The sequence below is a fragment of the Notolabrus celidotus genome, chromosome 10 (genome assembly GCF_009762535.1).
Source record: "Notolabrus celidotus isolate fNotCel1 chromosome 10, fNotCel1.pri, whole genome shotgun sequence".
Lineage (NCBI taxonomy): Eukaryota > Metazoa > Chordata > Actinopteri > Labriformes > Labridae > Notolabrus > Notolabrus celidotus.
Window position 1 is genome coordinate 8,046,681 of NC_048281.1, and position 24,552 is coordinate 8,071,232.

The 24,552-nt window shown below is 39.7% G+C and overlaps 4 protein-coding genes across 6 annotated transcripts; 2 read left to right on the top strand and 2 right to left on the bottom strand.

The window, feature by feature from the left end:
- Window positions 1-331: 331 nt before the first annotated feature.
- Window positions 332-7,342, top strand: fkbp7 (FKBP prolyl isomerase 7). 2 transcript variants are annotated; one of them, XR_004632610.1, is made up of 5 exons: window positions 361-636; window positions 1,050-1,201; window positions 1,838-1,926; window positions 3,286-3,413; window positions 5,931-7,342. XR_004632610.1 is itself a non-coding variant. In XM_034693173.1 (4 exons), exons 1-4 carry the CDS (start codon window positions 407-409, stop codon window positions 6,090-6,092), a joined length of 672 nt encoding a protein of 223 aa, XP_034549064.1. In that variant the 5' UTR covers window positions 332-406; the 3' UTR covers window positions 6,093-7,342. The 2 variants fall into 2 exon arrangements, 1 of the variants encoding a protein (XP_034549064.1); XM_034693173.1 differs by lacking the exon at window positions 1,838-1,926 and having other exon boundaries at window positions 332-636.
- Window positions 7,343-8,286: 944 nt separating this feature from the next.
- Window positions 8,287-11,295, bottom strand: osgepl1 (O-sialoglycoprotein endopeptidase-like 1). The gene is made up of 7 exons (XM_034693161.1): window positions 10,838-11,295; window positions 10,366-10,753; window positions 10,067-10,271; window positions 9,714-9,862; window positions 8,744-8,874; window positions 8,567-8,638; window positions 8,287-8,480 (listed from the first exon to the last, which is right to left on the bottom strand). Exons 1-7 carry the CDS (start codon window positions 11,038-11,040, stop codon window positions 8,396-8,398), a joined length of 1,233 nt encoding a protein of 410 aa, XP_034549052.1. The 5' UTR covers window positions 11,041-11,295; the 3' UTR covers window positions 8,287-8,395.
- Window positions 11,296-11,443: 148 nt separating this feature from the next.
- Window positions 11,444-15,954, top strand: adat3 (adenosine deaminase tRNA specific 3). 2 transcript variants are annotated; one of them, XM_034693163.1, is made up of 2 exons: window positions 11,444-11,572; window positions 12,558-15,954. In XM_034693163.1, the coding sequence occupies exon 2, from the start codon at window positions 14,043-14,045 to the stop codon at window positions 15,087-15,089; it is 1,047 nt and encodes a 348-aa protein (XP_034549054.1). In that variant the 5' UTR covers window positions 11,444-11,572; window positions 12,558-14,042; the 3' UTR covers window positions 15,090-15,954. The 2 variants fall into 2 exon arrangements, with proteins under 2 accessions (XP_034549054.1, XP_034549053.1); XM_034693162.1 differs by having other exon boundaries at window positions 11,449-11,572; window positions 14,028-15,954.
- A 1,857-nt stretch (window positions 15,955-17,811) lies between these two features.
- ormdl1 (ORMDL sphingolipid biosynthesis regulator 1) lies at window positions 17,812-24,380 on the bottom strand. Its single transcript, XM_034693165.1, has 4 exons — window positions 24,248-24,380; window positions 21,313-21,492; window positions 20,218-20,369; window positions 17,812-18,713 (listed from the first exon to the last, which is right to left on the bottom strand). The coding sequence occupies exons 2-4, from the start codon at window positions 21,484-21,486 to the stop codon at window positions 18,578-18,580; spliced, it is 462 nt and encodes a 153-aa protein (XP_034549056.1). The 5' UTR covers window positions 21,487-21,492; window positions 24,248-24,380; the 3' UTR covers window positions 17,812-18,577.
- Window positions 24,381-24,552: the final 172 nt, after the last annotated feature.

Here is a 24,552-nt window from a genome sequence, read left to right on the forward strand (position 1 = left end):
CAACAGCACTCCTTTGTCTTTATAGCGGCAATAATGACACTATTGTGTAACAGCATTACTATGAGTGCATTAATCATACTGCTACTGTATACAGTACTGTACAGTCTATGGCTGCAACTAGTGTTGTAGAGTGAGTTTCTGCCCTCAGCTTAGTCTGTCAGGTAGATTTAAAGTTGCGTACAGCCCACAGAAAGCTCCTCCACTTCAATGGATGATGTAAAGGAGGTGGTTCGAGCTTTGTCTGTCAGGCATCGTGGAGGAGGCGTGATTTTCTCCACACATGGAATAAGAAACTGCTGACAGTCCCTGCCGAGGGAAGCAATATCCCGCAATATCCCCAAGTTCTTGCAGCAGCTCTCCACTTCCTCTGCTGCTCTCAAACGTCACTTTTCAGAAGTTGCCACGAATGCACGGCGGAAAGATGTGGAAGCTGGTGAGCTGTACACTGTGCCTTTTTGTCTCCTCACAGATCAGCTCATGGTCTGTTTGGGCCTCAGCAGAAGGACAGGACGAAGAAGTCAAGATAGAGGTTTTGTTCAAGCCCGAGCACTGCGAACCAAAGAGCAAGAGAGGAGACTTTTTGAACGCGCATTACGACGGGTACCTCGCCAAGGATGGGTCCCAGTTCTACTGCAGGTTGGTGATTTGAGAGTAAAAGTAGCTGCTAAATTAATGTGATATTAACATGTCGATGCAATTATGCAAAATTCCAGGCGCCTTATTACTGTTTAATAGCTTTATGTTGAGGTGAGTGATACTGTTTCACTCTGCATGCTGAGTTATACTGAGTCTTCTTTATGTGTGTTGCAAAACTTTAAAGCCCTGACATTCAGTGTGACATGACTACATGTTATTATTAAATGAGTAGGGTAATATGATGAGAACTGTACTTCATGCTGCTTTGAGATCTGTTTCAGCAGTCCTCACCTGGATCCCTGGTGTGTTCAGGGGCAGTGGGAACATTTCATGGATGAGGAAAAGGGTCTGGTTTGATTTCAAAAAATCTGTCCACATGCCCTCTCATCTCTTTTGCTCTGTTTCTGTTGTAGTCGGTCGGACAAAGCTGGGCACGCTCAGTGGTTTGTGCTGGGTGTGGGACAAATCATCAGGGGCCTTGACATGGGGATGGTGGATATGTGTGCTGGGGAGAAACGGAAAATAACAGTTCCACCGTCTCTGGCCTTTGGAGAGAAAGGAAAAGGTAAGCAAATGTAACACACAGCTTTTCTTCAGGTATCTACAGAGGATTTATGCTGCCTCACTGCAGAGTTACACATTACAGACTACTGCATTGTACCGGGTCTACTCGAAACACACATCACAATATATTTTAATTTGATAGCATTAATCCAGTAAAGGTCCAAGCTTCTCCAAACCAAAACCAGGAGATAACCCCATAATATCTCTAAGGTTATCCCAGGTTTGAGAAATGTCCTCATGGAGCTTGTCACGAAGAGACAACTTTTTACGTGACAAGCAGTACTCCAAAAGTTGTTTAACTTTACTTTATTACAATGCTAGAAGAAACCCAAATATTGTGATGCAATTATCAGCTGTTTAAGTTAGTATGTGTAAGTAAATAAGCAAGTCTAAGTCATTGTCAGTTCTGTCGTGTGTACAGGAGGATTGCAGTGCTGTTATCTTTTTCAACAACAAAATAAAACAATGAGACATGACAAAAATGTGATTGGAGCGGACACGACAGATGAAGTACTCATAGACAATAATGCGCTGTGTCGGCATACATTATTTAGCTTCATAATGTGTTATTTGAAGGTGCTACAGACTGTTTTGTGTATTTCTGAGCTCCTTCATGCTGTCTTGTCTTCTTTTACAGCACTTTAGTTGACAAAGGCCTCACACCTCTTGCAGTTTGCTACCCATCCTCCCCTGGCATGAACTGTGAGCATGCTCAAAGGTTGAAAGGTCTCTACTGCATTCTCTCTTTCTTGAATGTGCATGAGTACTTTTAGAAAAACTGAACTAACAGCTGATTAACCTTAAACTGTTATCCTCTAAACTTTCTCTGTTTACTTTCATAAACACACTGTGGTGATCTGAAGAGAGATTGATCATGCAAGGGTACTGTGTTTCATATTTCATCTCTTGATTTTGTTATGTGGCTTTATATTGAATGGTTTTATAAATTGTGCATTTTCTTGTTTCACCTGTAACAGTTTGCAGTTTACAGTAGAATAAATATAAATCTATCGTTGGCTGAGGGCTGCCTATTAAAACTTTCTTTCTCACTTTGTAAAAAGTACTAACTTTGTAATGCATGCTAATCTAGCTGCAGCAGTGTAGTCTTTCCGGATTTATGTATCTTTTATGATATTTTAGTGTCTTCATATCTCTTGAAATTTTGCAGAATTGTCCTCAAAGGAAAATGGTGTTATCAAAAACTGTGAACAAGAGCAGTAGCTAATGCTAAAGGGTTTTAAACCTGCATTACTTTAATGGCAAGCAGGGGGCAGCTCTGCTCGCTGTGAAAAAAAATCAGAGATTACATGCAAGTCAACAGAAAACGTCCCATATTCTCACTTGAGTTGTTACCTCAGTCAACATTTTCCTAAAGCGTTTATGGTCTCAGTTGCTAGTCTCAAGTCTACCTCAATACAGCATGGTGTTGTTTTTTTAAAAATATTTTTAAAAATGTATTATTGGGTTTGTATCCATTTATTCTTATAATAGGACACCAAATAGAGCAAGAAACTGGGATGAGACTCAATCAGGGTTGTAATCAAAGACTGTGGCTTCTGTACAAGGGATGTGCCTTTTCACCCCTGAGCTAAACCAGCAACCTTAGCTGTTCCTTTTGTACATCATTATCCGATGTCGAGTAAAAAATGTATTGGAGCAAGCTCCCATTGATTGACAAGCCACTATCAATTCTGCATTTGATGGGAAGGACGGGCAGAAATTAGCATCTCTGGTCTGAATATAGTTACTGTGGCTCAAAAATGGTAAAATGAAAATCAGGAGCCTCCAAAGAGCTGTCTAAAAAGTCTTTTTGTGTCAGTTTGTTGGCCACGCCCACTTCATTTGTACATTCTGTAGATTTCACCCAATGATTTACCTGGTAAGTAGTTAGTAGCTGCTTTCTTCATTTCTTAAAAACATTCTGACAATGTAGAGTAAAATTAAGACTGAAAATATTTCCTTTAAATGCTCTTCCTTCCTGAAATGCCTTAAATTGATCAGTAGTGATGAGTCGTTATTGTGGCATCATGATTGCTTGTGATCTTCTCCTGTCTTGATCTGCTGTTTGTCCCTCTGTTGAAATAGATCCAGTGCCTCCTAATGCCTCGGTGATCTTTGAGGTGGAGGTGTTCGCTGTGTCCAGAGGACCGCGAAGCATGGAAGCTTTTGGAGAGATGGACAGTAACAAAGACAGGAGTCTCACCAAAGATGAGGTAACTGTCATTTAGTAGACGATTATCATCAAGGAAGCAGCGCAGTGAGGCACACGTTTATGGGGTTTGATTTGAGATTATACTCGTTTCGTTAACATGCCAGAGGGCCACAGGATGAAGATGAGCTGTGTTAAACACCTGCTGTTTTTCTGTACAGTGTGCATAGTTTTTCAAGCAACTCTGGCCACTGAGCTTTTGAAATATAATTTGATTTAACACATTAATGCAGACATGCACAGCATCCAAGTCAAGGCACTCATTTGTCGGCGTCACAGGATAACAAAACAGGACCAATACGAGAAAAAAAAAATCCATATTTTTAACCACGTAGATGAGCAGATCAATACTACCTTCATTTCTGTGCACCAAGTCTGAGGCTTAGCAGCTTGACAAAGGATCCCTTTGTTTACTTCTGTCAATATTCTGTCAATAAAATCAATGTCTGGGTGGAATAAACCAGATTAATTACAGCTTTCATGTGCCTTGGCATGTTCTCCATCTGTCTGTACTGTAAACACAAAAATTCAAGCAGCTCAGCTTTGTATTAGTGGTTTTTCTGGAGCTGTAGCTCAGATTGTTTAGTATCAGTGGTACAAACAAACATACTGTTCAGCAGTTGTCAATCAAATCCAGGTAGCAGCAGAATTATCTGTTTATGTTAACACAGGCATTCAAATACTTCAAAAAATCTGCTTTTCAAACTGATAATAAACAGGTTCATACTAACTACAGTGACCTTTCCTTGTTGATTCTTAAAGTATGAAAGAGGTTTGTTTGTGCCCTCTCTATCTCATCTCATACTTCCATTCATTGTACAGGAATGTCTATAAATAAGGCTATAAAACAGTTCACCTTTAACTTATCAACTGCATTCCCTCAGTGCTGTCCTTCACAGCAACATCTAAACCACGTCAACATCAAGACATAAAATAACACCAGAGAAACTTGTTTTTAGAGATTTAGATTTGATCTTGATCCCTTGATACCTGCATATGAAATGAATGAGCTGAAAACAGGTCTAATGTTATGATTACCAAGGAAAGAATGTTATTGCTTTGTCAATAAACCAATTATTAATTATTTTATCAGGGTTGTTGAGACATAAAAAATAAAAAAGTACATGACCTGCCATTAACTTAGTTTATAGTTGTTTTTAAGTCTTATGTAATACTGAGCTTGAAGAGGAAAATAGGCTTGTTATGTAAGAACACTGTAGTACAAATAAAACATACGTCTGTCATTTATTAATTAGCTTATCAATAGATCACTTTATTCTATCTAGTGGGGCAAGTGGTCATACAGCAGTGAGATATATGTGAAAGGCACTATGTGTGTTGTGGTGACCCCCCTGGATGAAATCGGTAGTGATTTCTAGAGATGATTTTCCCATGAGCACCATCACACACTGTGGTAAAGATGTGGCACTTGCCAAATTGTGCATTTCTTGTGGAAGCAAATGAACGAATACAGATATTGTTTTTAATACTACTTTTTTCATTCAAGTCAATTTTTATCAGGATGCAGAGTGATGAGGTCATGTGTTGATTTGTAGCTACATCAAGTAATGAACTGTAACGCAACATCAAAAGATGAGCAGACGTGCCCGTTTAACGCTGCCAATCACAGCTCCGGTGTCATGATAAATGTCAGAATAATGTAAATATGCACACGGTTGAACTCTTTAGTCCTCAAAGAGCAGTGAAGCATTCACACCCTAGCATAAACAGGAAATCCTGTTCATAGACATTCAGCTCTTTTGTCTGGCAAAGCCCTGCTTGTAGAGTTTCTCCGTCTGAAACAATACTTCAACAGAAATGTACAGTACGTCTGTTTGATAATCCTGCTCCAGTATCAAACATCAAAAACAACAGGACAAACATCATGACAAAAGAAAATTAAGAGAAGAAACTCCTCCTGCTTGATAACTTCTAACACTGACCAACTGTACCAGCAGAGCTCTGAACAGAGACACTGAATATTGACTCAGCTGAACACAGGCACTAACATTCAGCACAAAGAGGCATCCAGTCCTGTCCCTGATAATCTCATTTTTGTATGTAGGTCATGAAGAGACGTGTGAGTGTGAGATTATTTCAAAATAATCTAAAAAGTCCTCACGATGCCTCTAAGCACAGGAAGCAATGACATAAAATTGAAAAAAGAAAAAGAAAAACCTCATTCCTGTTTGATTTGGGATTTAGGGGAGAGCTGGCAGAGGCTTTAAAGGAGTGTTTGAATCTGTAGAGAAATCTGAGGAGGCACCAGATGGCACAAACTGTCGATATAAAGATGGGAACAGTCAGACAGGATGGATTCGGCTGAGTTATGTAACTGTTTTTTTCTAGATAAGTTGCAGAGTTTTCTTTGCTATGCCAGTTATTCCTCTGCAAACATTAACCATCGTATTTATTTTGAAGTCGTATCGATAAAGAATCAGAATCAGAATTTAATATTGACACTCAAGTGATGCATTCCCAGACTTATTTCACTAATCACAATGATTTCCTGTATTTCCAGGTGAAACAGTACGTTAAAATGCAGTATGAACAAGATGGGAAGAAACATGATGAACCTTTCTATGAGAAGATCATGGCTGATATATTCCAGAAGAACGACAAGGACAAAAACGGATTCATCAGTGCCAAGGAGTATAATATTTTTCAGCATGACGAGCTGTAGGGTTTGATGCAGCGGGTAGCGATAGTGTTTTTTAGATTATGTGCCTTTGAAAAAGAAGAGAAAAACAGGAATATATACGGGGGGAAACCATCATCATCATGGAGGTTTTTTATATTTTCAGTCTGTTAAGGTTTTTTATATTTGAATCAAACATTTTATTTAACCTGCTACATCACTTCTGTAACATTTTAAGGTTTCCTACCCCGAATGCCTTCCTAAAAAAATATCTGGGTGTGTTCTGGCCTGTTGATGTCCCTGCCAAAGGAAAAAAAGTGTATTTGTCTTTCATATGAGTGATTTGGACTCATGGGATTTTCCACTATCAGTTTGAAGATTGTATTTTTTAGCCTGGCTCTAAAATATCCTATTTTTTAATACTATGTGGACAAATTATTCTTAAAACGTAGCTGTGGATTTCACAGGGAGACACCAAATGTTCATGTCGACCAGTTTGCCACTATAATGATATGTAACGCAAGGTCTAAGGGGGATCCAGCCTGGTCTGTGGTTTAAAAGGTGCTGAATTGTTTCACAGTATTGGTAAATGGTATTTGGACTGCATTTATGTTGCACCTTCTCAAGTCTTCCGACCACACAAAGCACAAAGTGGATTTTTCATTAACAAGCAGACAAGAAATAAATGTGGTTTTTTTGAAAACTTAAAAACCCTGAAAACTCACCTCTCTGTTTAGTACAATGTAGGTCAGACGATCTCTGACCCCTGTGAAAACTTTGCCTTCTATGAAAATACCACTAAATGTTAGCATTTGAAAAGTGTTTTTCTTTTGGTTTACATCAATTCTAAAGTAGGAAACTGAGAACAACTTTGGATACTTGCTCCTTCAGCCCTCTTAGCTTTTGTACATGAGGCTACAGTTTAACAGCGAAGCTAAACCAGTGAACCAAAAGAAAAACCCAAAATACTGCAGAAATATAGATAAATGGACCTTTAACTGTTGTCGGCCCTGTGAATGTCCTGCCCTCTACCCTGCAGTTTTCACACTCGTGTTCACGTCCTCTGATGGAGATGTATGTATGGAAAAAGTGGGTCAGGACTGATCTTTCCTGCCTCGTGTAAAGGTCCAGCATAACGAAAACAAAAACAAAGACAAAGTGTCTGTGATTGAGTTTGAACAAAACTTGGTTGTGAGTTTTTGTCAGACATGTTTACACGTTCTGTTTACATCTTTTTGTTGCATCATTATTAAGTGAGGATCGTTCTCTGTTAATAAACCATATGATGAGCATCAGTGTGTTATGTGTTTGACTCATTTCTTTCACAGGTTTAAATCAGGATTTAATGACTCTGGGTGTGCATTTGATATGCAACTTAGGCTAGGTCATCACAAACAAGAGGATGAACCTGATAAGAAAAACTGAGTTTAGTGGTTTTCCCAGGTAAACTTGAAAGGACCGCAAAGATCTGGACTAACTGAATGGCTTAGTCTTACACATGGTATGCAGATTTTGTCAATGTGTTGGGTATTTTTTTTACATACAGTATGTTCTCTGAATGTTTTTGTTTCATCTGGTTTACTGTAATGCTCAGTGTGTATAGGATAAACTTACATATTCCAACCACTAGAGGGAAGTGCTATCTCCTACCTGAATGAGAAATCATTTGCATCTGTCACTAAGGTTGGACAGAATTTAGTGAGGCAGCTTGATGTGATGAAGAGCTTGAATACAATTTTTCCAACCTTTGTGAGGTTCAGTCCTCTGTTTTATCAAAGAAACCTCTTACAGGCTTTCTAGAGTTCCTCTATAATTAAGAAGATTACTGGGATGATACAGAAAGACTGGTTAGATGAAACATGTACTGTACACCAGTGTTTAAATGTCAAACGTATTAAGGGCTCTGGAGTTATACTGGAACTCAAATGTAGTAAGGACTTACTGGAAACACGTCTTTTGGTGTAAAATGAGGAACAAGAGGAGGAAGGTACTTTTCATTTTCCTCTTTATCAGTCTACACATTTGTAGGGCTGTCAGACTCTTTTAATTTATAATTGCATGGTTATTGTTTAGTGCTGTCAGCCACTTTCAATAAGCTGAACTCATTCATTCTCTATAACGACAGAAACGATGATGTTATTGTTCCAAAGTCCAGCGAAAGAGCAAAGAACATTTCATTTTGTTGGATTTTGTGATTTCAGGTCATTTTTTGAATACTTTTAAAGATACACACAAGCAATTAAATATTAAAAATATCAGTTTATTTTGATTATATTTGAATATTATATACATAATATTAAAATGAAGAGGTGGCAAATCTTTTTGTTCACTGGAAACCAGACAGTCTGTCAGCTGGAGATCTCTATCTTGACTCGTGGGAGCCTGATCCCTGCTGCCCTCACCTCCTCTGTCATGTCAACACCCAGCGGTGCCCTGACAAGAAAAAACAACACTGCTGTTACCAAATGATGATTTAGTATCTAACTTTACTCTTCCCAGGAATTTTATATTTAACTTACTTTGGTTCATAGCAGACGTCCACGTTTGGAGGTAGAATCCCAATCCCTTCCCTTAGGCGCTCAACACCGTTCCTGTTTATTTAAAAATGGGTGAATTTTTGCTCAGGGCCAAAGTTTACATTAGAGACACCGGATCAGATTCACTGTCAAAGCTTCACTGATAGTCTGTACACTCACCACGCAATCATCACTCCGTTGTCTGTGCAGAATTTGGCTGGAGGACAGAGCATGCTCAGTCCTTCCCTCTCAGCAATGAAGCTCAAAGTTTTACGGATGTATTGATTGCTTGCAACTCCACCAGACACCACCTGTGACAGGAGAGTTAACGATGACATCCTCAGATCTATAGTCACAATGTTTAAGGATTTTACGGTTAAAGCTGGGATTATCATATCCTGTCCTTTGCACTCAACTCCATGCCTCATATAAATAAGTCAGAATACTTTTAACTGCTTTAAAGAAAAGCACTTTGATTTCTTGCAGCAGGTCTTCAACAGGAGTAAACTGTTCATCTGTCGGGGAATATCTTGGGAAAATTTACAGCACTGTTATTGACGAACAGAGAGTAAAATAAAAGCTTTTGCCTGGACCAAAAATATTAATAATTCAGTTGGATCAAGTGACACTTTACATTTCCAGACAAACCAAAAGTCAATCTGAAGAATATTTTTGTTCTTGCAAGATGTTGAAAAGGGATCTACAGCTTGTAACACTGTCAGGTTTTCTATTATTAATCTTTAAATTAAGGAAAAGGAAAGAAGCAGCTCAGTCTGTAGAGACTGGGTTGCTAGTTTAAGTCCCGGTACAGACATAGTTTGGAAATCGGGCTAGTAGCTGGCAAGGTGCCTGCTCACTTCCTGAGTACTGGTGATGTACCCTTCAGCAAAGCACGAAACCCCAGCTGCTCAAGGCTCAGATCTGTCACCTCTCAGTTAGTACATGTCTACAGGATCCTGTTTGTGCATGTGTGTGTATTCAGCCAATGAGTGTGTAGAAGGATTCAACAACAGAGTTAAAGAATTAGATTATGTATTATACACTAAATCAATAAGTTTGAATTATTGAGTTCTCCTTACATTGTTCTAAAATAAAACCAAAAATATTATTTTCATCAGTAAAATAACACAGAGAGATATACAGCACTCACCAAGGTGGGGTTGCTTGATAGCAGCAGGTTGTTGGCCTTACAGAATAAGATGGCCCGGTGTGTGCGCTTTGACAGATGAGTGGCGACAGTGTGCTGTGTGGCAGCAGCGATATCATTCACACATGATAACAGCGTCCCCTCTTCTATACCTACAGAGGGAGGGAATCAAAAGGTAATGTACTCAACCTATTGAGACAAAAGAGTCAGCAAGGGTTAATGTTAACCTGAATGAAAACTGGAGCTTGTTGCATAAAGAGCTGAGTACAATTCATTTGATAAACAGGATGAAAGATCACAAACTGTTTCCATTTATATCAATGGCTATACAATTCAGTTAATGTGTGTTTTCATACCTTCCTCTGCCTCTTTTTTCATAATCATCATTGTGACCTGATTCCTTAACCCAGAGAAAGAAAAGCTGCAGTCATGTGTTTTTCCCATCGGCGTCGTCAGAGGGAACTTCATCCGGTCTCCATCCTTAGCCAGCAGCTCGATAGCTTGTCCACCACTCATTGTGGAGCACTGTGGATGTTTTGTGAGGGACAAACGCCTCGCCACCTGGGAAAACAAGGAGCATGTTTTTATTGGTTTACTGTCACAATGGAACACCATGGCCAGTAAAAACAGCTTCATTCTAGTGTCAAGATCCTACTTTATCCAGAGCATCCCCTGGAGCAACATCCAAACTTTGACCAAGGAGCAGAAAGTCATCGACTCCTCGAGCCACAGCCAGGAGTGAATGACCACCAGAAACCAGCAGGACCAAGAAGGGGAAGGCGACAGGGTGAAGCATCCTGACTGTCAGGGCGTGGGCTTCCATGTGGTGGATGGGGATGAATGGCTTGTTGTGCTGCCTCACTAATCTCCGACTGAAATCCAGGCCGATCCCCAAACTCAGAGCCATGCCTGGCTTCACAGTGGTGGCTACAGCTGAGAGCTGGCTTGGCTCCACATTGCTCCTCTCCAGAGCCTCCTGGACCACTCTCTCTATGTTTTCTCTGTGCAGCTGTTGGGCCACTGGGGGGATGATGCCACCTGTCCTGCAGCATTGAAGAGTACAGAAGGTATGTCAAAGAAAAAGAAAAGCAACTGCTCTGAAAATGAAACACAGCTCAGACACCCACCTGAGATGGACTTCAGTCTGTGAATGAAGAGACTCTCCCAGTATTTGTCCTGTCTCGTCCAGAACTGCAGCTCCAGTGTCATCACAGCTTGTCTCAATGCCCAGAACAAGTCTGGAAAAACGAGCTTTTCCCAATAAAGGTGAACAGTGTCTCGACTGTAGCATCCTCCGAAGAACTGTTATTTTTGTGGGGAACATGATCATGAATCCAATAATGAAAGAACAGTCTATTAAATATCGGTGACCTCACCAAAGTTCCCATTAAATGTTACACTCGCTAAAAAAGAAGACGAATATGGAATATAGCAAAAGCATCTTATATAGAGTTTACAGCAAGACAGTAAAACAGACTTCCACTGCCGTTTCAAGCAGAAAGCCCAAGTTAGTCCATTGAAATGACATTTCGCCCCAAATACTGTGGAGCCATGGTTTGTGTGTCACTTGTAAATAATTCCGAGCTCACACAAATTATTTGCCTAGGTTTCAGTGCAGTAGCTCAACTAAAAACATCCATTAAAAATGTCACCACCAATTTAAAACTGTATAAGCCAAGCAAATACACACATATCTATTAACACTATTTTATATGACATAGAAAATAAAGCTTGGGTCCGAAATGCTGTTGCTTTTTTTCTGGGAACATTTTAGTCAGCTGCACACGTTTGAAAGCATGCAGTCGTGTGACTAACTGACGGAACGAGTAGCATATTTCATCAAAGTTTCAATGCCGAAAGAGGTAAATTTAACATTTTCTTACTCCGTAATTTTAATGTGTCATTTTATGAATTTGTGGTACGTACAGGCACGTGCTCTGTAGCCGTTTCAGAATTTTTAATTTCAGTTTAACGTGTGGAGGACCGTGCTGCGTTCATGGGCATCTTGAAGTGTCGTACTTATGATACACGGCGCCATAACTCACGAACAAAATGAAACATTCTTCAAGATGCTGGTTGATTTATCTAGAAATTTCCCCAAATAGACACAATTGCGTGAAAGCAATTTTAAGAAAACAACTTATTCAACTAAAATGACAAATAAATCCCAGATGTATAACTTGAACGTTGTGGCATTATCAATTAATAGTGATTTTACTGGGTAATAAAAAAGACTTATCACAAAAATAAAATTCAAACACACTTTAGTGGTTTAAACGTATTCCGATTCCGTATTAAAAGAAAGAAAATATACTTTAACTTTGAAATAAATAGTAAAGTTCTAAAATACGATAACATCAAATGCACCATTACGTCAAATTCGTACGTGATTTTAGCATCTGGGCTCATTCTGTCGCTGACTCGTTTTTAGGAGGTTTAAAAGAGGTTACGTATCCATGTAATAGGTATCCGTGAACTTGTAATGGGTCGTACAGTCATTTAGACGCGTTGGTTGTCCTATATGTGAGGTCAAAGAGGGTATGTTAATGTTTTTGATGGCTTGAAGTTTGCTAATGCTATCATAAACCAGGAAGAGCAAGGGTCACATGGGAGTGATTGTTGCTCTTGTTTAGATTATAGTTTAGTATTAATTCCCTTATTTCTCAACCTGTACCTATATTGAATGTTTAAATATGAGATTTAATAGATTACTCAAAAGTATTTTTTCCATTAAAAGCTTTAAAAACTAGTGTGGGACACTTTAGACACACTACCAGGTAGTTTGCAAGTACTAGCTCTTTAATGATCTTTGGTTTTAATAAGCATTTCATGTTGACTTTTCTAAAGGAGGCATGGAGCACTCTGCTTGTATTTTGGAGGATTTGAAGCAGTTTATCATAAATGATGCCCCACCAACAGTGTATTACATCCCAGATTTCATATCCGAGGATGAAGAGGCTTACCTCCTTCAGCAGGTGTACAAGTCACCAAAAACCAAGTGGACTCAGCTGTCAGGCAGGAGGCTTCAGAACTGGGGAGGGTTACCACATCCTAAAGGCATGCTTGCAGAAAAGATTCCTGACTGGCTCCAGACGCACTGTGAGAAAATCTCCTCTCTTGGTGCATTCAGCGGGAAAACAGCCAACCATGTGTTGGTGAATGAGTACAAACAAGGAGAAGGGATTATGCCTCATGAAGACGGCCCTCTGTACCACCCTACAGTCACCACCATCAGCCTGGGCTCTCACACACTCCTGGACTTCTACACGCCCATCAGCAGCCTGGATGGTGATGCACCGCAGACGGAGGAGAACCGCTTCCTCTTGTCCCTGCTGGTGAAGCCGCGCAGTCTTCTGATCCTGCAGGATGACATGTACCAGCGTCTCCTTCATGGCATCCAGTCCTGCGCCCAGGACACGCTGACGGATAAGGTGGTGAACCTGTCTGCTGCTGGCGCCCTGCAGGGGGAGACGCTGACCAGAAGCACCAGAGTGTCACTGACCATCCGACACGTGCCAAAAGTGATGAAGAACAAACTTATACTGGGGAGGAAATGAGCAAAGACTGCATGTTTGTTATGATTCTACAAACTGTGTTCAGCACTGACACCAACAGGCAAAATCAACGGGAGTCTCCTGCATGCTGCTTTATGACTTATATCACGCATATGTCTTTAATGGTTCACTACAAGCTTTGTTAACAACTCTGGAGCTTACCAAGTATTATTACACATGGAGAAACGGTTAAAGTTATGATTTCACCTCTTAACTGTTGTGGCAAACATGTGGAACATCCAAGTACTGTGGTAAAAAATGATGTCTTAAAAGTCTTTACATCTCTGATGAACAGACTTATCAGAAAACAAGCATTTGTTCAAGTCTTAAGTGGAAACCTTCATATATTCTGTATTTTTACTTTTTAATTGACATTTTTTCTCAGAAAGAGTCTGTATTTTTTGATCAACCAGTGTCAACATCAACACTGCATTCATTAAATAGCTTTGAAACTGGTTATTGGTTGTGCTTATGTAAGAGTTTTATTTGAAGCTTTTCTTTGAGGTGTGTCTGACTGAACAATTGATCAAGTTTACTGTTATTATTCAGATTGAAAATGTTTTGTTCAGGTTGAAGTTAAATCTGTTCAGACTCATCTCTTTTAGGCAAATGAAATGTTGCAAAGCAGAACTGAAAGTCATTCAGGCTGAAGCTGTTTTGTTACAAACACCAGATTTAGTTTCTTAAAGGCTCTGTCATCCTGAGCTCTGTCCTCAACATGCCCTGACTTTGTTTGACTTTGGTGTGAACTCATATTTCACAGGAGAACAGCACGACAATGGAGCCACAGACTAAACGTTGGAAGGGCTCGGAGTGTGACACAGACTCCTGGGTTGCTTATCCTGTATTGTCAGATGAGCAGTCACAAGATGTGGAGCTAATAGAAGCGTTTGCTGCACCCATTGTCAACAAGAGAGAGACGTCTCGACTGGTTCGGGAGCTGAACAGCCTCTGCCCGTTGAGCGACCTTCAGCACGTAAAGAGGGTGCGGGCGGTGAAGGAGAAGAGCAGCCCTCACCCTCTGGAAGTCCTCCTGTGCCTGGTCAGTGATGCACCAGACATGAAGGTGGTCAACATCAAGTCTCTGCTCCCCTCAGGTAAATGCGAGGGATTAGGTGAACCTTTCGTGGTAAAGGTCCCTGCACGCCCCCCTTTGACCCGACCCCAGTTTGAGCTGTCGAGCAAACACTGGCCCACTTCCTTTCATGAGGACAAACAGGTGACCGTCGCCCTGAGAGGAGAGCTCTTTGGTCCAGCTCAGAAAACTCTGATGCACACGTATATGATGTCTGCTGTGACTACGGCCCGAGCAGGACACAGGATGGGGATGGAGGCAGTGGGTGCGGTTGTGGTCGACCCTGTGAAGGAGAAAGTCATTGCAGTTGGCCATGACTGCAGAGGGGACCATCCTCTCCATCATGCTGTGATGGTCTGCATCGACCTGGTGGCTCGGAGTCAGGGAGGAGGGTGTTATTCTTTTGACAGATACGCTGCCTGTTCATTCACTCCACCAGCTCCAGAAACGACTCCAAGCTCTCCTGACTCAGAGGGGAGCTCTCAGCCGTACATTTGCACCGGGTACGACTTCTATGTGACCAGAGAACCTTGTGTCATGTGCGCCATGGCTCTGGTGCACTCCAGAGTTGGTCGTGTTTTCTACGGCACCGCCTCTGCTGACGGGGCGTTTGGGACCAGATATAAAATCCACTCACAGAGAGACTTGAATCACCGCTTTGACGTCTACAAAGGAGTCCTGAGAAAGCAGTGTGAAGATCTGAACATCTTAGACCAAATCAAAGTGGACAGTTTACAGGAGAGTATTTGATACAGGCATCAGTTTCATCAGCAGCCTGTCTCCTTCTTCACACAGGTGATCTGCAGGTATCAACTTTTGTTTCATTATTACATTTTAATAAAGATTTTAACACGTGTAGGTTGTTGTGTTGAAAGAATGTGTAGGAGGGAATGTTAAACAAGAGCTGCTCATGCTGTTTGGCTTCAGACATGGAGGCGTTTGATTTGTTTTTGTTGTAATAACAAAGGATACAAAACAGCCCAGACTACATACTAACACATTGTTTCTGAGGTTTTAGATGCAGATTTGAACCTGTCTCTGTGGACATGTAGCTCCCTTTTCTTGCTCACCTGCAGGACAGTTAAGTATTATTCACAGCAGATGATAACTGCAGGTATACACGGTTGGATGTCACCACCTTTAAACAAATACAGAGCTGATATTTTAACGGTCTAACCACCAACAGACAATGTTTGAGACTGTTGGATGTCCTTTTTCAACAGCTGCTGTATTTTTATTCAGATATCAAACGTGCAGCTGTCATCACAAACCTCCTTAAATAAATATAAAACATGGGTTTGTCACTGAGAGATATTGAACTAAAGTGTAGTTTCATAAGTTTGAACTAAAAATGTTTAACTTTTTTTCAAAGAAGCTTCTTTCCTCATTCACATCCTCTTACCTCTGCAGCTTGTTTCACTAATTTAAGGGATGGTCTGTGTCTTTTTTCTTTTAAGATGTATTTTCTTCACAGTAATCTGGCCGAATTCAACTAAAGGCATTTCAAGTTTTGTATTTCTGATATTTTTGATAAAGCTTCAATACTTAATTCAAAAGGCAGCTGGATGTACTTGAAATTATGAAGTTGATTCCTGTGATAAAAGTTGTGCATTTATTTCCTCTCAGCTTCTTGTTTTTCTTCTGCACTACAGCTGCTCTTTCTTCCCGTCAGTCCCTGCTTGTGTTCAACACAATGAGCAGGTGTTCTCTGAATTCAGCCGAGTTCGTCAGGTCAAAAGTTTAATCTTAGCCACAGCTGAGCTTTCTGCTGTCTGAATGGATGATGAAAACTGCTCTCATATACACTACCAGTCAAAAGTTTGGAAACACCTTCTCATTCAAGGGTTTATATTTATTTTAATTATTTGAAACACTGTAGAGTAATACTGAAGACATCAAAACTATGAAAGAACATATATGGAATTATTTAATGAACCAAAAAGTGTTAAACAAAGCAGAACATGTTTTATATTTTAGATTCTGTAAAGTAGCCCCCTTTTTCCTTCATGACAGCTTTGCACACTCTTGGTATTCTCTCAGTCTGCTTCATGAAGTGGTCTCCTGGAATGGTTTCTAATTAACATGAGCCTTGTCAAGAGTTCATTTGTAGAATGACTTGCCTTTTTAATGTGTTTGAGACCATCAGTTGTGTTGTTCAGAGGTAGGGTTAGTACACTGTTCTTCTTTTTATCACTTGAGAAATATCCCCAAACTCAGACCTTTTGTGTCCACAGCTGAGCTGGAAATGATATATATGCTTTTGTGTCATCTTGCTTGGATTATTGTAATTCTCTCTTTACATGTCTTAGCAATGCATCCTTGAACCGCCTACAAGTGGACCAAAATGCTGCTGCTAAACTGTTGACCAAATCATCGAGGAGATCTCATGTTACTCCGATCCTCATTTCTTTGCACTGGCTTCCAGTTAAATGTAGGATCCAGTTTAAAATTCTTGTTGTTGTGTACAGAGCACTCAATGGTTGGGCTCCAGTCTATATTAGGGAGCTGCTGAAGCCTTATAACTCCAGCAGGACTCTGAGGTCCTCTGATCAGGATTTATTGGTTGTGCCTTGTACCAGGTTAAAAACTAAAGGGGACTGTGTCTCCCTCTGGAACTGAGAACTGTGGATACTGTTGACATGTTCAAAAAGCAGTTGAAGACCTATCTTCCTTTAATCTGTCTGTTTTTATGTCATTTTTGGTATTTATTTGCAATCTCTGTTTTGCCTTGTCATGTTTTTCTATTGTTGTTGTAAAGCACCTTGTGACCTCTGTTCTTGAGAGGTGCTCTATAAATAAATCTTACTTACAAAGGATAGCCCTGTTTGACTAATGTTGCAAAACCAGATTATTTCATAGTTTTGATGTCTTCAGAATAATCTACAATGTCTAAAATAATTAAAATAAATAAAAACCATTGCATGAGAAGGTGTGTCCAAATTTTTGACTGGTAGTGTAAATATAAAATATGTTTTGCATTTATTACTAAAATAAACTATGACCCTGATGATCTGAGAGAATCCCCAAATGAGCAGACTTACAGCTCCTGTGGGGAGTTTTTAACTGGTTGCGAAACAGACTGAAATTAATACTGATGCTTCATTATGACCTGCAAAAGCAAACAAGACCATCAGCAACAAGAGTCATCATTTCATGTTTGTAGTTTTCAATGTCTGAATCTGCAGCGAGGGGTTAGGTGTCAGACCGGAGGATTGACACCAGGCTGAAGAAGCAGACATTTTTATATTTTAACAGCACAGATTAAGAGAGGGACACTTGAATGTTGATTTAAAGCAGGATACGATTTTTTGTTAACTTGGCATGTACGGACAAGATCAACAGGGGGCGCCAAAATCACCACAAACTGAACGTTCCTCACAGGAGCTTTAAGCTCATTGGAAAGGAGCCAAATACAGTCCTTTGATGTTTCAAACATTCATCAAGAACAATGCAATGCACAACAGTGACACACTTGGAGGGCAACAACATTTTAATAAGATTAAGAACAGGAAATATCAAGAGTACTATGCGCTATGGCCAAACAAAGCAGGACTCGCTGCCTTGATAATAGCAAAAAGTCATGATCTAAAGAGAGCGGCTACATGAGTGTAAGTTCATCACAGACACCGCAGACCTCTCAGTAAACGCTTACCCTAACAATTACTCATCTCATCTCATCTCGACACACAGGACAAAACATTCACAAAAAGTCTGTACAATGAAAAAAGCCTGCCCTTTTCTGATTGAAATACAAATGAGAAATGATTCACACACCCAGGAAATCATGCAAAGAAAGAAATGATTCCATGTTCCACTCGGCATGAATACTTTAGACGCCCCTTACAAAACCAGACTGAGCCACCCTCAGAAAGTAAACATCTTTGAAAAATACATTTGGGACATACTTGTGGCTACAAACACTCATACTCACAATTTGTGTTGCCGTGTGAATGAGAGGGCAAAGACAGGAAAAAAAGAAACTCAACCAAAAGCCTAACAGTCGCCTGGGCCAGCCCAGGTCCACGCAGGCCAAAAATACATCATTAAATATTCACATAAGTTAGTAATGCATATGGCATCCTGTCACCTACAAACCTACTCCTGTTTCTTTTTACATTTCTTCTCAAACCTGATATATCTAAACAACGACAGTGACATTTACACAAACTGTACAACTCCGGGTTACACGCTACACAGGACTTCACTTGTGCTGCTAAGAGGCACAGCTTTACAATAACTTAATACTTGTTAATACCAAACAGTCTCACTCCGTGTAGCTGTGGCAGCTTTGGGATCAGGACGCTCAAAAGTGAGGCAGTGTTTATAATAAAGTGTGTCGTGTCGTACTTTGTGTAGAAACTCGCCAAGAAGTATCTGTGGAGCAAAACCAGATAGATGAGTTAAACAATTGACTTTAAGATTCAGGTGAACATACAGGATCAACATCTCACTCATTCAGGTGAAATCAAAACATGCACACACACCGGAGCTGTGCAGTGTGGCATCTGGTTTAAACTATGTCCTTTAGCTTCAGTAACACCTTATCTTCACTTTACCTGGTTCACTCTCACTATCACTGTTGTTGTGTGTGTAAATATGTGTTTGAGCAGCTGGTTAGGCCCTGCCCACGGTGAAGTTCTCACACATGTACCAAACATGTGGACTGAAGCTGTGCTGTGACAAAAACTTAAAGGTACAGTGTGAAGTAATGGGAATATTCAGAGACATCTAGGGTTTAGATTCTAGATTGGAATGCTCCCTTGCTCACCCCTCCCATCGTTGAATAAAAGGCTCATTCTAAGTTAACAAAACAAAAACAACAGAGGACATACCCACGACAAGAACTGGAGAAAATAGACCACATACATGGAAAGTGAGAACAACAAGTAACTGAACTGTCTCAAAGTGACGAAGAGGGAGGACTCACATACTAGAAATGCCCCTGGAAATATTTATGTATGTTCATGTACTGTACTATAACGGTTTTCTAAAATGGAAATAAATAAAAACAAAGTATAAAAAAACCCCAAAACATTTGTACGATTATCCACTAATTAAACATTAAACATACCTGTGAATATTGTATTCCATCTCTACCAAGACTTTTCTGTTCCTTTAAGGCTTTAAACTCTCTATAAATCCTGAGAGCAATGAACAATTCAATCCTCTGATATAAAATTGAAAAATTAAAATATAGCTCTCTATTTTATTTGGCCTTAGTGGAATGATTAAACACCCGATGACTTACCTGCTTCTCTCCCTGCTCACACTCTGCCCATGCACTTATCGTATATGAGCAGATTCTTCCATGAGATTAAACTAGTGAGCTTGCTGCACAAGAATAGCAGAGAGAGGTGGTTTGATACTGTTAGTGCTAATGACCCAGCTGTACACATCTCCAGAACACTCTCCTTTAGATATGTCCTCCAGCTGCAGTGAGGAAGCAGCACACTTTAACGTGTTTGAGGTTAGTGGTTTCAGTATGTTTTTACTGTTTCAGTTGTTGTTTTTAAAATCTGATTACTCTCAGGTGTCTTCAAGGTTGCTAACCCCGGGTTTAAATGTTGAGCCCGAGTCTTGCATAAGTAAACACAGCTGTTTATTTGTTTATCCTGTTTGCTTACATGTTAATGACATTCTTATGTAACGGGCAATATTGAGGTAATGTCCATATTTGTCAAATAAGTCCACAATCACTGAGACAGGCCTGTTTGTCATAATGAAAATAATTTAAGATGACGAATGAAGGCCCTAATAATGATTTGTGGTCAACGTAATTAAACAAGGATTTGATGGAACCATAAAATGTTACTTCCTAATGTCTTAGTCTGTATTTTTACACAAATAGACTCAGACATACGTACTAAGTCATACGTACAGAATGATTGGAGAGATGGTGAAGAACTTTCTAGATGAGGTGAACTGCACGCCGTAGTCCAGCTGTTCCCAGTGTGTAAGCAGTCTGGCTTTTCCTTGGTCAGGGGTCTCAAAGGGCGTGCCTTTCACTGCATGCATGAACACATACATTCCCTGTGGAGAGGAAAACACAGGCTGTAGAGCAGGAAAACTGAAGACTGTGAAGAACAAGACCAGGCAACACTGTGTCACAAGTTATTTGGACTTTGGGTGATTAAAGAATACTGCAGCTTTCCTAATAATGTGATGTGAAAACATTTCTCTTACTACACTTAAGTTTTCTCCATACAGTAAAGTGTGTCAATTCTGTCTGTGGTAAAAACTTGCTTCAAAATAGTACGGATAAATCAGAGCCTTGCAGAAAGCAGAGTAGAGATCGTTGATGCAGATAGCGGGTAATTTGTCAGTCTTTGGCTCAGCGCTCATTTTCAATTACAGGCCACTCAGTCAAAACACAGGAATGCAGCTTTAAATGGAAAACTTGCATTACAGAGGGAAAAGTAATAGAACTTAAATGCTGGCATCCAGCCATGTCCTAATCAGCACACTGCTGATGTATTGTGTGAAAACAAAAGGCTATAGTTGACCTCGGTGGTTACTGTTAATAGCCTTCCGTATTGGCTGTGATACAAAATCCTTGTTAACTGCTTCGAGCTTGCACAACTTCATGATGTCACACACATCGACTTTGTTTCTTAAGCGATTCTAGCCCGGGAACAATGAAAGGTCAGTTTCCCCCACAGACCTGATGGGCAGTGAGGAAACTATCGGACTAGGTCACACGTCAAGCTGCCAAAACGATAGCCTCCCAAAAATAGAGGATATCTTGATAAGCACACAGAGCAGGTGGAGCACAGAGTCACAGACACCAGGCTGTTTATCTACAAAGACATGCAAGATTCATTTGCTTTGCTGTGTTAAAACTAACAATCAAATCATTCTCTCACACTCCCTGAGAGTAAACACACGTTATTTAAGAGTTATTTGAATTTATTCTGATTGACCTAGTTTGTTTGTTTGGCCTGGTGAGCAGCGAGAGTGTGAGAGTGAAACTTACAAAGTTGTGTATGACGTTAGTGAGAGTCCACACCACTGGCACGCTGAAGAAGGGAATGCTCAAGAGCACAATGTGAAGTATGCCAACACCGAGTGCATAGGTCAACCAGATCCCCCGACTGTTCATGACCCGCGTGTTTGGGTTCACCTCACTGTGTGCCACACCCACATTCATTCTGGTCTGTGGACAGAAAATACATTCACAGATTCAGATACACAGCACATTAGGAATGTTAGATATTTGATTTTAGCCAATATCCAATATGTCCAAAACTGATGGATACACATTTTATGTTTGTTGTAAAGAACACAAAGTCTCTCCTGTCTCTTCATAGAGGTTACTCTTGTTGTGAGCATCTGTTTATCTTAGAGGTCGACAAAAAACAAGACAACAGATTCTACTATCAATTATAAATGTTTTTCAAATACAGATTTTGAGGAAATATTGTTACTGCTATACTTCATAGATTTGTCAGAGCTCTTGGTGCTGTTCAGGATGACGGTTCTGAAGATGCACAATTAAACTGGTGTTATTGTTTAGCTCTCCTCCTCTTACCCTATGCTCCACATGCATTGTAAAAAGCTCTTATTCTGTCTGTTTACATCACTTGAAAAATACTTCAATACAGACATGTTGACACTTATTGTTGTTTCACATGAGATGTCAGTATGTTCCCTTATTAAAAGTGTCACCTTACTGTTATGCAGTTTAAAATTTTCCACCGACTGCACTGGACCAAAGTTAAACTGTCCCATTTTGTGCCCAAATATAAACCCTATATGTGACCGCTGTAAACAATCTGAAGCCACTTTAATCCACATGTTTTGGGAATGTCCTGGGTTATCCCATTTTTGGCTGTTAATACTTGATCTACTTTCCAAAACTAGAGTTTTAGAACTGTCTGCTTTCTTAGCGCTATTTGGTGTGGCAACACAACACCTAATTTTGAACAAAGACACACAGAGTTTTCTATCTTTTGCCACACTTGTAGCAAGAAGACAAATTTTGATGAGATGGAAAGACTGTAACCCTCCAACATTTAAACAGTGGATTAGAGACATGTTACATTTTGTAAAGCTGGAGAAGATAAGGTATACTGTCAGGGGATCAGCTAACAAGTTTTTACTGATATGGCAGCCCTTTCTGAGTCGTGTTGATGTTTTAGGCTCTGATAATTTTGTGGATGAGTAACCTTTCATGTCAATGTAAGCAATAAGAGGTATATGAAAATGGAAGGACCCTTGAGATGCCCCTTTGGCTCATGCGGCTTCTCCCCTCTTTTGTGTGTTTCAGTGCTTGTGTATGCCCTAGATAATAGTGTACTGTTTTAACCCATAACATTTAACTTTCTTAACTTTGGTATTTATTTCAATTTATGTATTGTATTTCATATTATTTATTTTATTATTATTATTTATTCATCTGTTTTTATTTCATTTCATTCCATTGTAATGTTTTGATATTAAGTTGTATTCCCTCTTAATGTTACCATGGGTGGGGGTGGTGGCGGATTCTATTAATCAGTATATGTCATCACTGTACATTATTATTATTGTATTGAAAAATTCATAAATAAACTTTGTTTAAAAAAAAAAAAAAAAAGTGTCACCTTATCAGAAGTCCATACCAGCAGAAATGTTCATGTCTGCTGATAACAATTATAATATTTTAAGGTTTGAGAAACCGGTACTGACATAATGCTAAAAATGTTGTGCATCCCTGCAGCACATGCATGCCTTTTCTGTCTCTACAACCTGTTTAGGGGAGTTCCCGTCAAAGCATGGGAAAAAAATCAGCACCAATAACTTTGTTATTTTTCAGTGTCAACATATTTAACTTTAATTAATTCTTAAATTAAACTCCTTCAGCTTCATTTGCCTGTGTTACCATGCAAACAAACTACATGCGGCATTTTGCTAGAACTTCAAGAGTTAAATATGTACAAGACGTATTCATCTTCTTCTCATGACATGATAAAAAACTCTCACTCTTCAAATGAACACCATGAATTGTGGTAGTTGCAGAAGCACATCACATGAACTTTCCCCACACTGTACAGTAATTTAAAGACGTAGATCCAGCACTTTGTCCTACATGCAACTCTGAATGCGATAACAGAAAAACAAATTGTGCAATCTCATTGCACTTTGCCCTCTGATACATATTCAGCTGCCAGGTTGGATTAAAGAAAACGAACAGGGCTTAAGTTGCATCCATTTAAGGCAATCATGACTTTCTTCTGCATTGCATGCCACCACAAGCAACTTCAATATAACCGCAAGATTATATTTGGACACACATTTTGAATGAGTGTACCACTGTGAAGGAAGACTTTGCATCTCATGTAGTTCTCCTTTTATTATCAAGTCTGCGCCTCAGTCTATTATCACATAAATCTTAACTTTTAGCCACATAAATTCGCACAAATACTGCATTGTTAAATTAACATCAGCTACAATCAGCTGAAACAGAGATATGTATTGTTATAACATGAGGTAACAGATGAACCTATTACTTATAAGACATTTATTACTAGTGAGAGGTTTCTGCAGGTTAATTATTGAGACAAAAAGACTAGATTTAACTTCAATGAAACATAAACAATACATGCTTTTTGCTGCTTGAATGACTGTCACTGGCTAAGTCTAGTTGCTGATTACTTTGAAACTGCCCTAATCTTATATTACATCAGGAAAATAATAATACACAATAATCAGAATCATCGTTTCATCGTGACTTTAAGTGGACTGATGATATCTCTTCTTAATTGTCTGCCTTGCCCTGCAGAGTGGTGTTGTAAACATGAGACGTTCCTTAACATGCTTTCGTTTTCAGCACTTAGCCCGGACCAAACCACCACAATTCTGCCTACAAGTTGATCAGCGTTATTACAAACACAACGTTAAGTAGATAAAAGGTAACACAAAGCACTTACAGACCCAGCGTTGCAACCTTACAGGTAGAAACGAGCAGAGGAGGTATTTATAGACACAACTGCTATGAAGAGAAATGGGTTATCTCCTTGTTGATGTGTGCAGTTCACGAGCGCAGACAGCCTGACCCGACCGGAAGTAGACGTGGTTGGATCGACACCAAAAGGAAATTACCCCCTATTTTGTCTTGTCAGGCTGCGTCTAGTTCTTAAAAATATGAGCCAAACGTGCGTTTATACTAAAGCATATTCCACATATGTTTAAAGTTAGAGCTAATTGAAGTGTTAGTGCTTTTGGTTTTGTCATG